Raw genomic sequence first — 14,952 nt, 5'->3', positions numbered from 1 at the left:
GCCAGCGCCATGTTGGTGAGAGCTGAGAACCAGCCCTGCTTCCAGGAAAGGGATGAGAACACCCATGTTGGGCTTCTGGTGCAAGCAGTAACACACCTCAGCTAAGTATTTACATGGGTTTAACCTGTGTGTCTGCACTCAGGTCCTTTCATTAGCTGCAGCAGAGAAGTGATTGCAGTGATGTGGTGCCTTGCAGTACTTCTTCCTGTTTGTAGTGCTCTGACTTGTTTAGAAGTATAACAGCAGTGCTGGTCACTGAAGTCCAGGGTTTGCATGAAGAAAGCAGAACCACATGGCAGTCCTGCAGCCAGGTGTTCTCTGTGTTGAAGTTTCTGACCTGATATATTTTCCAGTCTTCTAATTCCATTTCTGTACATTACATGGAGAGTAATAGCAAACAAATCTGCTGTTCTGAGAAACTTTGAGTTGGCTGTGAGGAGTGCTAGCAGCAGTCAGAAATTAATTGCTTCTCTCCTACGTGACTAGTGAAGACTTGCATTATTAGTGTTATACTTTCAAGTTTAAAATTTACGTGTTTCATTTACAGCTGATTTAGAAAGACTTGGGCGCAGTAAAAAAGAAAAGCCACTACTACCACAGCAGCCATAGGAAAACAATCCTAAACTCTGCTTTAGCTTGTATGAGCAGAGCTTTGTTCTTACTTTCTAAGCACTGGTATGATGATACAGAATCGGTCATCAGCCATCCTGGAAGTCTGCACTTCTTCAACTTTCCTAAAACTGAAGAATACCTTTCCTTCTGAATTTTTTACGTTGTTCTAATTGACAAGTGACAGTGCTTTTGTTCCTGAAACTTGAAGTCAAAACATCCGCAGCTCATTAACCTGCATCTTGAGTAGGATGTGGAAGTGAAGTAGCCTGAACTTGTGCTTTTCTGATGTAGGACTCGGAGCTTGCCCTTTAAATTGTTTGCAGTTATACTGCGCAGTATTTTATGGATGATGGTTTTCTCATCTACCTTTATGAGAAGCTGTTGATGTGGGAAGCGTGTTCTAAAAGTATCTTAGCTTGGTTACAGCATAAATAACTTCCAAACCCCACACCTGTCCTGTATGCTGATAGGCATTGTTTCTGCACTGAAACGTGGTACATCTGAAATTAACAGATGTTAATTGGTGCTCAGCGTTCGTCATGAGTGGTGATAAAGCTGTTAGGGCAGAACTCAGCTTTGAAGTCTTGGGGGAACAGCAGTGTGATCACAGTGTCTTACAGCCACTTGTGCAGTGACTGAGTTGGTTGCTGTTTTTTCTTTTGCTGTCTTCCTTTCTTTATCTGCCCTTAAGAATGGAATAACCAGTTGAGATTTTCTTTTAGGTTTATTCTGTTTTTAGGGAGCTGTGTCTTTGTATCAGATAATTCATTCCATGCTGACTGTAACCATCACGTTCTCTTCATTTGAGCATGTGGGATATATTGTGCCACTTCTTGTGCTTCATCTCAGTGTTTCAAGACAAGTGCTATGTACAAATTCATTGTTCCTGCTGATGGGGACAGAACTTCATCCCCAAGCAAATTCTTTAAATTCATTATTGCAAACACTCAGCAGGTTAGAATGCAGGAAGAACTTCATACCAAGGATGTCGACATCGTAATGAGAGAGGATGTGTTTTTGTGAGGAAGGTGGTATGATTCAAGCAGCAAGAAAGCATTCCAGAGAGCACACTAGTCAAAATGGACAGATAGGAAGAGGAGCGCTGGGAGGACTCTTACTGGGGACTTGAAGACTGTGTGGGCACATATTGCCTACAACTACAATTCCCTACAGCTGCAGGGGCTGAACAACTCAAGGAAGGAAAGGCTTCTGCTAAGGAGAGTTAGGTTGTTACCTTCTAGAAGTTTTATATTTATTTCCTGGGTGTGGGAGGAAGGAAAAGTCAGTAAAAAAAAAAAAGCACTAATGACAAATTCAAGCTTAATTGTTTCTGTTAATACAGTTTTAACAACAAAATACTTCTATATTTTTATATTGTGCAGCTTGTTTAATACAGCCTTAAGCATTGCAGGTCTTTTGAGAATCGGTCTGTGGTTATTATCAGATCAGGAGAAGAGAAATTGACATTTTCCATAGTAGTTGATTCTACTGAATAGTAAGCATACTTGTTTCTTTTTATCCATGTAGGAATAAACTGTCTCTCTAGCTTGATTAGCAGTGTGATTGTATTCCAACTTTGTACTTACTGGGCTTTACCTTAATTGCTTCTTTACATTTAAAAATACAATTCAATTTCCTGTTTTCATGCTTTTCCTATCACTGATAAGTTTACCTGTTCCTGACAGTCTTCAGAGCCAACACAGCCAAGATTTTCAACTGGATTGGATTTGTATCATAGCAGAATGGTTTATTATGTTCTGTTGTTGGGGATGCCCTGTTGCTGGTGATGGGTGAGCCTGAAAAAGCCACAGCTCGACTTGCACATCTCTGGGTGAGTGCTCTTTTTGTTGAAGTGTTTTTTGTTTGTTTAAGAGCTGAGTTGTATTTTAGACCTGACCATCTGGTTTGTTTGCTCGTTTTCCCCAGAGTACACCTTTATTCGGTATCTCATATAATTTAGAGAGTTGTCAGGTTTTGTTTTTTCATACAGTGTGGAGTGAAATGGTGTAATCCCAAATGAAAGATCAGGTTACTCTGAGCTTTTGTTGTAACTTAAAGATTAATTCTGCTTGAGCAGAGTGTTGGGTTAGATGATTTCAAGAGATCCCTTCCAACCTAAATTATTATGACAGTTTTGTTATTATAAGCAGTTTATTACAAGTAGTTTTGCATTTGGAAAAAAAAAAAAAAAAAGCGTGAGGATGGGCTGTGGTGGTAGGGGATGAACTGTTAACTGTTCCCTATTTTTTCCACACAATGTCTCAACTTGGTGGTAAGTGATAGGATGCATTGTTGCAATATTGAACCATATCTTTTTATGTTCCTGTAGCTGCTGTTTAGCCTGCAGTCCAGAAGACAAGGGGTTCTGGCTGATCAGGAGTAACTATTAACAATTCAAGTTGGCTGGAGAATGGAAGGTGTTGAGTTTAAGGAAGAATGGCAAGATGAAGATTTTCCAAGGTTTTAAACTTTTTGTAAATAAAAATCAAATACATAACATCCAAAACAATCTGTCCCTATTTTCCTGATAAACTAATACTCAGTCTTGCAGTGATTTCCACTAACATAGTGATCTTGAGAGGCTTTTGTGCCTTGTTTCTTTGTGGTCTGGAAAGGGATAGCTTTATGTTAGTGTGTAAGTAATATAAGAATGCTCATACTGAAATTTCTGATGTTACCAGTATGAAAGTGTAAGTTCAGCTTTGTTTTCTTCAAGTGTTAAATGAACTTTTCCTGATTGCTTATAATCACCAATGACTGGGGGCCTGAGTACTGCAATAAGCAATGCTTCTGAGCAAAACTGCTAGCATGTAAGAGTACTGTGATGCTCAGACCTACAAAGAAATTAAAAAAAAAAAAAAAAAAAAAAAGACTTCATATATGTTCTGTTTTATTTAAAAAAAGTACTGTTTCTGTGATGTATTTAACATTAAACTTCATCAAGCAAGAATACAGTAAGTTTTCCTAAAGATGATACCAGTGGCAACTAGTACTTTGGCATTTCATAATGTGAATGCTTTAAGGAAATTTCTGCTGTGTTGTTTACTGCCAGCTTGAATTTAGATAGCATGTGCATTTGGATCAATACAACCCACAGTGTGTTTTTAGTGGAAGCTACTATTAAAAACTATTTTGTGTGTCAGGCCCCTGCCAGAGGATGATCCTGTTGACTCAGATATATTGGCTGCAGCAGGAACAGAAGGTGAAACTGGTAAGAACATGTCAATGTAGTTGGGCTGATGGTTTTCTACTTAAATGGCTGTCCTAAAACTCTGTTTTGTGTTGGTTTGTTTTTTTGTTTTTGTTTTTGATGAGGCTTGAGGGATCAGCATTCTAAAGGACATATTCATATGTGAACAGAGGGATCTGAGTAATAATGAACATAAATAACACTCATTTCATGACTGATCTTAAAATCTTGGTTTGGTATTTGATTTCTGTTCTGCATCAGGTCGGGCCTCCCTTAGTCTAACTCCGTATTTCAGGCCTTTTAAGGTTTTTGGCAGTCCAAAAGATAAGAAAAACAAACACAGCTGTTTTGGATCTCGTCTGTCTGCTTTATCTTGGATAATTCCAGTACTGGATCAATATCTTTATTTGCTGCTTTCAGCTGCTGCCTAAATCACGCAAATGTTTGCCTTGTGTAAGAGCACGTTGTGTATTTGCCTAACACTTTCCTTAATCTGCTCATAGTATTGTCTTTTAGCTTTGTCTGTTTGTTTGGTTTTTTTTTTTTTGCCTTGTATATTGCTTCTTTCAAAGACAGCTGTGATGTTATTGATTCCTGACAAAAACAAGGGCTGGAATACAAATGCATTGCACTGTCTGCAATACTACTGGAGGAGGCACTTCACATTTTTCTTTTGTTAATAGTAAGGTGATCTCCCTCTGACCTTAGTATGTATGCAGTTGGGTAAACATAACGTTTTAAGGACTTGAACTTTAGTCTCCCAAGTTGTGTTCTTTTTGCCATGTATATTTTAATTCCTGATGTAGGGATGCATTGTTTAAATGGTGGGTGTTAACTTACTGTGTATTCTGGGGAAGTGCTGTTGTCTTGTTACTGTGCTCGTCTAAACTCACTTGAGCTTTGAAAACAAATTTGCTTTTTTAAATGCAGCAGTTAATGGAACCAAAGTGAGGAAGAAACTTACAGCTCCAGATATTAGCTTAAATTTAGATCGCAGCGAGGAGTCTGTTTTGTCTGACTTGGATGAGAGCGGAGACATTGATTTGGATGACTTAGATACTCCTTCAGAGAATAGCAATGAGTTTGAATGGGAAGGTAAGTGTTTTGTAGCTCTTGTATGTTGCCACAGGATGTTTTCTTATTCTTCAGGTGGGAAAGAACTGTGACTCGTAAATTTCTTTTCTCGTGCAAGTCATTAGATAGCGACAATTTTTAAAAAGCAAATCCTATGCTGACTGACTAATAACAGACAAACATAATAGCTATTAACTCCAGTAAAGTAAAGTGAATGCAAATCCTTGGTACAAACATACGCTTTACATGTGTTATAATTCCATTCTGTATAGAGGTAAGCAACGTGAATATTAGCAGGTTGCACATTAGCGTATCAGGATTTGTAAGCCTTTGTATTTAAAGAGATCTAAATGATGTTCTTAAAAAATGAGTAACACCTGAGTCATTTACTGCTGAAATGAAACTGAAAAAAGGTCAGAACTCTTCAGACTTTGCAAACTTTCTGTATTGGCTGGAAATAGTAGAAAAACTTGTATTTTCTGTCAACTTGAAATATGTTTGAAGTTAACTTACCTATAGCCATGGTAGAAGTGCTACAGAAATGATTCTTACGAAATGAGTAGATTGTTAATAATATTTTTACAGGCAAAATCTGTTGAATCTAGTTTTGTTGGAAATAACAAAGTTCTGTGTAGGAGTTAGAGCACAAGTTTCAAACTCGCAGCTTAATTATGATTAGGGCCCTTTTAATGTAAGCTAAGGACTATTACTTTGGTCAAACAGTTGGAGTTAAACTTCTATAAACATACTACTTAAAAATGTATCTGAAATTAAAGATACGTGACCTTGACTATTACTTGTTTTGTGCTGCAAATAATAAAAAAGAATCCTGAGAAAACAGGAAGTTCTTTTCATTGTTACATATGAAAAAAATCTGTTATTCATTCCAGGGTAGCTTATACATGGACGGAAAACGTTCTTTAAAGCAAGGGTTTTTAATACCTAAGATATTGCAGGTCAAGATTTGGTAACAGAGGCTCTGGGCTTACCTGTAGAAACGAGTCTGTTTGAGAACTCTAGAGACGAAGAGCTGGTGTTTGGGGTTAGCTTTGCAGTGCTGCTAAGGAAATGTTCCAGATATTTGTGCCTTGTTTTTCAAAAGTGGCTGAAAAGGGTTTCTGTCTTTTCTTCCTTTAATGCTGCTGCCTTCATTTTCCTGGAAGGATAGTTTCAGTTAACAGCTTTGTCTTGGGAACAGACAACTAACTTGCAGTAGGTTTTTCTCGCTTTGGGTAAGGTCTGTGCAACGAAGTCAAGAATCATTTATTTAATTGGAGCAAATTTTTTTGACAGATTGCTGTCAGCATAAATTTCATATAGTGATTGTGCGCACACACAAATTAGATTTAATTTCTAATAGAATGCCTGCATGTCTGCTTGCAAGATAGTGTTAATATTTTAAATTATGCTTCCATGTAAATCTGTGATCAAGTAACCTGTATGATTATCACAGAGTTAACCACTTTGCCTATTTTGGTGACATCCATTCAGGTCAGTGTACTGAATGCTTCCTGTTAAGTAGGCTTCTTACCTAATCAGAACCTTGCATGCGCTTTCAAGTATAAAACTGCAGTTCATGGCAAACAAAGCTAACAGTAGTTTGATAAAAGTTTGATGTTGATGAGATGGTCTTTTGTCATGACTGAAGGAACTGATATCCTTCAGCCAAACATATTGACTGACTTAAATTGGATAGCAAAATGGTTAACCTGTGTTATAATTGGCCATCACTGTATGCAGTATTCATAATGGATATTGAACATGTTTTAACTTCGGCAGATGATCTTCCAAAGCCAAAAACTACTGATGTAATTAGAAAAGGATCACTTACTGAATATACAGCAGCAGAGGAGAAAGAGGATGGTCGACGCTGGCGTATGTTTAGGATTGGCGAACAGGACCATAGGGTGGACATGAAGGCAATCGAACCGTATAAAAAAGTTATCAGTCATGGTGGTAAGAATTAGTGATGCACTGAGGGGATCTGTTGAAACTACTACTAGAAGCTGAGATGCAGTGGTACAGCAAAAACGGAAAGACTCAGTGATGCTGTGCTTTGTTGTAGTGTAAAGCATGTGCTTAGTTTGATACTTCTTGCATTTTAATCTAAAATTGCAGAACGTATTTGTGTTCAGCTCCTAACATGACCATTCATAATGTGCTTAGAAGTTATACAGTCTCAGTGTTATGATCTAAATTTTTTTTGGTTTTAAGAGTGTTGAAAGAGATAGCTTTACTTTGCTCAGGCAAAAATCAATTTACTGACTCTAGCTTAACAGTCTATGAGGTTCAGGTAGGAAGAAAAGTTGGCCATCAAAAAACATTAAATGTACTGAGATATGGAGTATAGGTACAGCACTTTGATTGCATCTGTTTCCATTATTTCCCTAAAAGTAGATTAACTTTAAAAAATACGCATATATTTAATAATTATAAGCAAAATGTTTTTGGAAACAGACTGACACATGTTCTTACCTCTTCCATCCAAGTGGTTCCAGAAGAGGTTCCAGAAGATCAGTCTGGTGATAGGTGATGTATAATGTGCATGTGTGCTTGTCCATTTATATACCATTGGTGTTTGCAAAGCTCTTTAAGGGAAATAATGGAAAAACTTGCTGTACATTCATGACTTTTCTTTGAGTGAAAGTGGTCAAGATATAATCACTGTAGTCACTACTGCTGCCTTTTTCTTTGTAGGTTATTATGGTGATGGGTTAAATGCCATTGTTGTGTTTGCTGTTTGTTTTATGCCTGAAAGCAGCCAGCCTAACTACAGATACCTAATGGACAATCTATTTAAGTAAGTCATCACCTGCCTTTGAACACTACCTTGGCTTCATATTGTAAACCTTAATAACGTCTTTTTTTTGTGAAGCTTTTTCTTTTAGGTGAGGGAAGGGTAAAACAATACAGCAACTGTGTCTAATTCCAGGGGAAAAAAGTGACTGGATGTTGCTTAACACTGTTGTCAGCTTCTCCTTTTTGGGCATATTTGGGCAGTGCTAGGAACTACTTCAATATCCACAGATGTTCACTTGAGCATTTTCTTTCCCTGTGTTTGCAGGTATGTAATTGGCACTTTAGAGCTACTAGTAGCAGAGAATTATATGATAGTGTACCTGAATGGTGCGACAACACGGAGAAAAATGCCAAGCATAGGCTGGCTTAGGAAGTGTTACCAGCAAATTGACAGACGGTAAGAAGTTCTGTAGTGTTTTCTCCCAGTGTTTGTATTCAGTGCTGTTTAATGAGGTGTCTGCTAATCATTAAGATGTAATTGTGAAGCATATTGTTTGTTGTATTGAAAATCTCTTCTGACATCTTGTTGGTGTAGAATAATGGTATGGATATGGTTTTTTTTTTTTTTTTTCTTTAATTCCGTTTTTATAAGTGAAATCATAGCATTAGAATGGTGGGTACTGCTACAGTTTAGTACTTTGTTAAACATTCATATGTGAATATAATAAGGTGGATCCCTTGACAATTTCATTGCAAATGTGTTAAAAAATACTGTAACTTTGGTTGTTAAAATGATGGTAGCCTTTTAATTCTGACTAGGTATTTTTCTAGTGTTTTCTTAGGGCAGTTGGTAATTTCAAGTAATGGGATATCAGAGTGCTAGATCTAAATAACAAAGTTGTAATTGCAAAAATATGTTTTGTGTGTGTGTATATATATATATTTTAAGAAGCTTTTTGTCATGTTACTTTTTGCTCTAATAATCATGTTCAATGTTTGCATCCTTCAGGTTAAGGAAAAATCTGAAGTCATTAATCATAGTTCATCCTTCTTGGTTCATCAGAACGCTTCTGGCCATCACAAAACCTTTTATTAGGTAATAATATGGATGCTATTATTCTTTTTAAAAGTTTAAATGTTTGACTGTTTGAATATTGATCTAATGGATACTTTCTAAGTTGTAACTGTACCCTGCATTTGTTCTCCCACAGCTCAAAATTCAGCCAGAAAATTAGGTATGTCTTTACTCTGGCAGAACTAGCTGAACTCATCCCCATGGAATACGTTGGCATCCCAGAATGCATAAAACAGTACGTCTTATAGTTCAAATGTGTTCTAGGTTGACCATGTTTAGGAAGTGCTGTATAATATATTCAGTGGTTGGTTTGAATGTAATACTTGATATTTAATAAAACTGCTATGTCTAGGAGGAATTGCTGAACCACAGTTTCAATATTCCATACTACAGAAGGAATGCTAATGTACAAGGACTTTCCTGTATAGTGTCTCACGTAATTAGCTGTTTATGATGTGTTTAGTCTTCTGTAGATTAAGCCTTGCTGCAGTTGTTCTACTTATTGTATGCTAAATGGCTTGAGTAAGAAATGCTGTGCACTTACATTGAACTTATAGTATTTTCACTGTTCATGCTAAACTGCACTACAAATTAAAGAGTGAAATATCAGTTGGGTAGGGATTTCATTTGAAGAAAGCTGTAGATAAAAAGTGCTTGAATCCCTACCCATTGTACTTCTGAAACTACTTCGGCAGAGAGGGGAAGGCAGTACCAATGTCCTTGATTTTCTTTTTTTCCTTCTGCTCTTCCTTCCTTTCACATCTTTGCCATATAATATCTATTTAATGTCAGCACAACTCTGCTCTCAGGTGTGACAGTGACACTTGAACAGAATCGGTGGCTGCAGTAATAAAGCGAAATCATAAACTTTTGTCTTGAAAAAGCTAGATGGAAATAATAATTTTGTCAGTAGATTAATTGGAAAGCATAACATACAGAGTCCATGGATTATGTACCACAATAGGTGATCACAGATGTGATGGCTAATGGGAAACTCTATAAAGGAAGATAGTGTAGTGTCACTTTGGGCAGAGCATCACATCCATGTTGGATAAACTGACTGCTGGGTACCACAGTAAACATTCAGCTGGTGTTAGTTGTGAATTTTTTTTTTATTTTTTATTTTTTTTATTTTTTTAGCATAGAGCAAATGCAGTTTTTTGTTGAGGGTGAAAGATGTGACAAAGTTGGAGCAGCCTTCTGCTACTCTGAGAATTTTCTCTTGGGATTTTTTGAAGGATATATTAGGGAAATTCAGGCTGTCATTCCAAGTCTTGTAAAGCTACTTTCTGTACTAAAGAATTGCTTGATTTGGAAGGGACATTAAAGCCCATCCAGTTCCAACCCCCTCTGTGGGCTGGTTGCCACCACTGTATCAGGCTGCCCAGGGCCCCATCCAGCCTTGCCTCCAGGGATGGAGCATCCACAGCTTTTCTGGGCAGCCTGTTTCAGTCTTCAGAGGTCAGCCAAGCTCATCCTTTATATTAGTTAATTATCAGACTAATGTGTTCGATATCTGGTTTTAAACTATTAAGAGTATAGACTTAAAACTTTAGCAATGGATAAATACTGCACAGGAAGTTGTTCTGGTAGTTAAATTTTAATACTAATTATCTTGAAGATGCAAAACTTTTTTTGTTTTGCTTTTTTCATTTAAAAACTTGGCATGTTTCCGCAAACTATATTGACAGTAATAGCAGTTTGTAGCTTCTATTGAATTTGGCCTTTGTATATTTACTGAAATCAAACTTTTCCCCACCAAGGTATGAAGAAGAAAAGTTTAGAAAGAAACAAACAAGGTATATTCATGTTTTGATGAGGGTTGCATCTAGATAAGACTATTTGCACTGCAACTAACCCCCAGATGATTGGCTTGTGTAAAGGAATAAGCATTTGTAAATATAAACAAGCACTAGTGACCTAGTTCTTATGCATGAAAGTAACATCTGAAAACTCACGTATTTGTAAATAGTGTCTACTATTAAATGTGATTCTGAGTTTTAAGGGGTGCGTGTGGATTCTTAACCACATTTTCAAGAGGCAAAAGCATGCTTCTGTATGAACTGATTCAATTGTTTCACTGTTTCTAACAAGTGATGTCTAAAGAGCTGTTTTTAGGTGCTAAGCTGTAGTACACAGCAGAGGCACAACTGCGGAGGAAGTTCTAATGTGTATTTAGTTTCATATTAACTACCTTTTTAACTTGCACAGATGCAATTTAATGTTTTTAGTGCTGTTTGTATTTGCAGTGTGTATATTCCTTGGTAACAGTCATTAGATTTTCACTTTACAAACTTTCAGTCTCTTGCTAATTATTCAAGCTATCTTAATAGCTGTGATAACTTTTTGTTTGCTTTTACTTTTTACTGTATAACTAACAAATGTACCAGAGTGTTCTGTTATTAACTTCACCTTATTTGCCTACTCTTCCGTGTGTGTAACTGTTGAGGGAAGCTTATTGTCTAACTTGGATAATGACCAAAGAAACAATGAAATGAAAATTAAAAAAATAATTCTCTCTGAAAACTTGCACGTGAAGCTACTTCACTATGAATTACTCCATTAAGAGAATCCTGTGGTGTTGTAACCTTAATTTCTAAGAAAGCTGAACTTAAGAAACCCACCTTTAGCATCCCTGTCAATGTCGATACTTGTACTACCAATACTTTTCACAAAAGTTTTACTTCAAAACTGAAGTAGACAGGAAAGATCACAGGCATGAAGTGGTTGTGAGATATTGTGTTGAAAGCAGCTGTAGGCGTTATTGTAATATGGGAAAGGAGGCATGTTGATGTTTGTCTATGAAGAGTGTTGTGGATGGCAGTAGGAATTCTTTGGCTATGTACACATCATTTTGGAAGCTAGAGTGTGATACTGTGGATTTATATTGCCAGCTATAGGTCTGTGTGTAGCCATCTTGCATTAGCTTACCATATTTTCTCGTGCTTCCTATAATTCTACAAGTCATGTCAAAATATGCTTTCCTAAGTTACTGCAATGAGGACAGGGATGAGTTGCAGCAGCATGCTGTGCAGGTAAACCGTTCCTTAATTAGGAATGTTTCTAAATTCCACTGCTCCAGGTTTACTGAATCCATATGTTTAGGTGCAGTTCATAAAACTGTAAAAAAAAAAATAGAACATCTGCCTCCTATTTTTATGGGTTCATGACGTGGAAGAGTTGTCATTGTTATAATCACTTTGAAGAAAGTGGCTGGCTATCATTGGAGAGACTGAACAGATAGGCTAGCCAGTTCTTCTGTTAGAAGACAAACTTATCCTGAGCCTCTGTTGCTTTGGAACTATGACTGGTTCTAAAGTTAAGTGATCTCCATTATTTTCCAGAAGATATAGCTAAGAGTGTAGTTGATTCTAAAGATGAGAAGTTGATCTAAAGATGAGAAGTACGTTTCATGCAGCACTGTGAGCCATCCCCTGCTTTTTGCAAAGCAGCATGTTGTTCAGTGGCCCAAGGTAGATACAGAAACTCCTCAGAAATGAGTTTTTCCTGGGTAGTCAAAGGAGTCTTATAATTTGATGGAAAGTACTGCAATTAAGGAGCCACTAAACTCTTGTTAATTAAGTTTTTGCTGTTACCTTCTTGGCTTAGTTACTTAAAATTGAAGAAAATTCTGTGCTAATATTGCAGCGTATGAGTTCATCCGTAGCAGCACCTGGTAGTATTGTTAACTGAGAACTTGTATTCCTGCTTGTATTTATTAGTAAGAGTACAGAACCTTTTTCTTGCTGTGCAGTCAAATTGTACTTGGGCTTTTCAAATGCTATGCTTGCTTTAATGGCTTCTTAACAATTTTAATCAATTTTGAGGGGGAAGTAAGAAAACAGACTTTTTAAATATGTTATTGTAACTGCATTTAATAAAAATCTTAACTATTCAATATTTACATGCTAAACCTTGTTCCATGCAAGAGCTTTCACCTTTTTCTGTTAATAGTTCTGCGTAATATATAAGCGAACTAAATTTGTTTTTAATACAGTTCTAACATCACTGTTTTCTTTACTAAGCAGAGTTGACCAAGAGCTGAATGGAAAACAAGAGCAGAAAAGTGAACAGTAAGTTGAGAGACAGAACAAGACTGAAGAATATACAGATGGATTTATGCTATTTTCTTCATTTATGATGCATTCTTGTGTGTATATATTACATAACTTGTTGCAAGAGGTGCTTAACTTTAGACTGGCACACAATGGACTCTTCACTGCTGTATTGGTTTGTCTTGATTTGAGTAGCTACCTTTGTGTAATCCTTTTATACGGCCAAATGTCAAAGAACCCCATGTTTAGAGGATGTTCTTACAATTGTTTATCTAAATGATGCATGTTCTTCAGTAAAATATTTATATATCTAAATGCTAAAGGAAAGATAATATATATTTTTATGACTTTGAGCAATACGTTGTGTACCTGCTGAAGGAATTCATTTGCAGGTAGGCGAGGCCATAAACTACTTGTTATTGTATAAAGTGCGTGATCTGTTTTTGCTCTAAATGGTCAAGTGCATTTCTTGGTTGTCAGAGAAACCTTACTTTGTTTGAAAATTAACAATCACATAACGTAGTCTACTATATGCGTGGAGATGCTTATTTCTGTTCACACCTAATACAAGCAGTACTCATTTACCTCACTAGAGTGAGCTTGAGCTTTGTCTTGTAGTCCACTTCTCAGAACACAGATCTGGAGTTCTCTGAATTCCTGTCTGTTGGCCAGAGGGTTTAAGCCTAAGCTGCAGTGGAAACTAAACTGTGTAAGTGACTGATATCAGACATGTGTAAATTTAAGCTGCAAATTTCAGATTCTGCTTCAGTAAACGAAGGCTAGTTCAGCTACAAGGATGAAATGAGTTTGTTCTGGGTTGTGTTGGGTTGTGTTTTTTTTTTTTTTTTTTTTTTTGTGGATAAATATCAGTTATCACCAGTAATTCTGGTTATTTTTCAGTAGAGCTTGAGAGTGGCATAAATATCTTACCCATAATATCACTTGTGTGCAGAGACTGGGGGACTCTTACTATTACTGTGTCATCCTTGTAAATCAGCATCCATTTCTAAAGCTCTTGGCTTGGCACCTGATAGTAGTATTAACTTCACCAAAAAAACCCAACAATATAAAAGGTTTCCTCCTTATCCCATAAGGGTAGTAAAGTTGCCTATGTAAAAAGCGTTCTTGGATTCCAGGGCAACAGTTAGGCACTGATTGATAGCCTGTAAAAGTTTGTGAAGTGTCTTGAGCATTGCTGTTTTCCTATAAGAACAGATGCACACAAATGAATCCATTCAGGAGCTGAGCAATTAAATGTTTTAGCAAATACTCAATCTTCAGATATTTTTATATGCTTGTGATTTTGTCTTTAAAATGTCAATTTCATGTAGTGTTATACGTTTCTCTTGAACTTTAAAAAAAAAAAAAATGCATTCAACTAGATTAATACCTGGCATGGATTAGTGGCAGTCTAGCTAGTTCCATGGTCAACATTTATTAATGGCCACTTCATGTAGAATCTCTAATGATACACATAATGGTCTGGGAACAGATACTCATGTCAGATAAAGATGAACTGCCCATGTCTCTGGGAGTTTGTCTGTGATTCAGAGGCTTTCATCTCAAGGTCTTGGTACTTATGCTACCTTCTGTATTGTGGTTGCAAAGAGATTAATATGTAGGATGTTCTCTTTCAGGAGGTAATATTGATTTCAAATTGCCTTGAATCTATTACATCATGTTTGGATCCTGCTTTGAAAGCAGAACACAAATGTGAACGTTTCATTTTAAGGCTTTTTTCCTCTTCCGAATTTGATGTTGACCTGGATTAAAGTTAGTGAAGTGGACACTTCCACAATTTGTTTAATGCTTCCACAATGCAACACATATGAACAGACAAACCTGGAAACCATCCCAGTCTTTGCTGATTCTGTGTGAGTCCTAGGGTAGATGCTAAGCATTCCAATCCACTCATCTTGTTTCAAATTCTTCCTAGTTCAAAGAAGTATTCTTCTCAGTAAAGTCGTGTTTATAATGGAACAACTGAACTTCTGTGAGTATCTGTCCTTTCCCTCCTATGTATATAGTGTCCTTTAGAGTAGACAGTCCTCTGTTTAGGGTGAATTCTCAAATGATAAGATTATTGGTTGTTTTTTTTTTTTTCTTCTGGTGGCTGAGTGGTTCTGCAGTTTCATGTTGCAGTAGTACTATTTCTTTTGGAAATACTTTCCCAAAAGTCTGTTTCTTTAGTATTAGTTTTTGTGAAT

The 14,952-nt window shown here is 36.7% G+C and overlaps 1 protein-coding gene across 1 annotated transcript; it reads left to right on the top strand.

Annotated features, from left to right (window-relative positions):
• Positions 1–3,022: 3,022 nt before the first annotated feature.
• Positions 3,023–12,767, top strand: BNIP2 (BCL2 interacting protein 2; the record flags this gene model as incomplete). The annotated part of the gene is made up of 10 exons (XM_079540654.1): positions 3,023–3,072; positions 3,756–3,823; positions 4,733–4,897; positions 6,656–6,832; positions 7,574–7,676; positions 7,941–8,072; positions 8,625–8,711; positions 8,827–8,925; positions 10,454–10,489; positions 12,719–12,767. 10 exons carry the CDS (start codon positions 3,023–3,025, stop codon positions 12,765–12,767), a joined length of 966 nt encoding a protein of 321 aa, XP_079396780.1.
• Between the last annotated feature and the right edge of the window lie 2,185 nt (positions 12,768–14,952).

This window comes from Tetrao urogallus, assembly GCF_951394365.1.
Source record: "Tetrao urogallus genome assembly, chromosome: 11".
Lineage (NCBI taxonomy): Eukaryota > Metazoa > Chordata > Aves > Galliformes > Phasianidae > Tetrao > Tetrao urogallus.
Note: the sequence above shows the minus strand (reverse complement) of the source record. Positions and strands in the feature narration are given on the sequence as shown.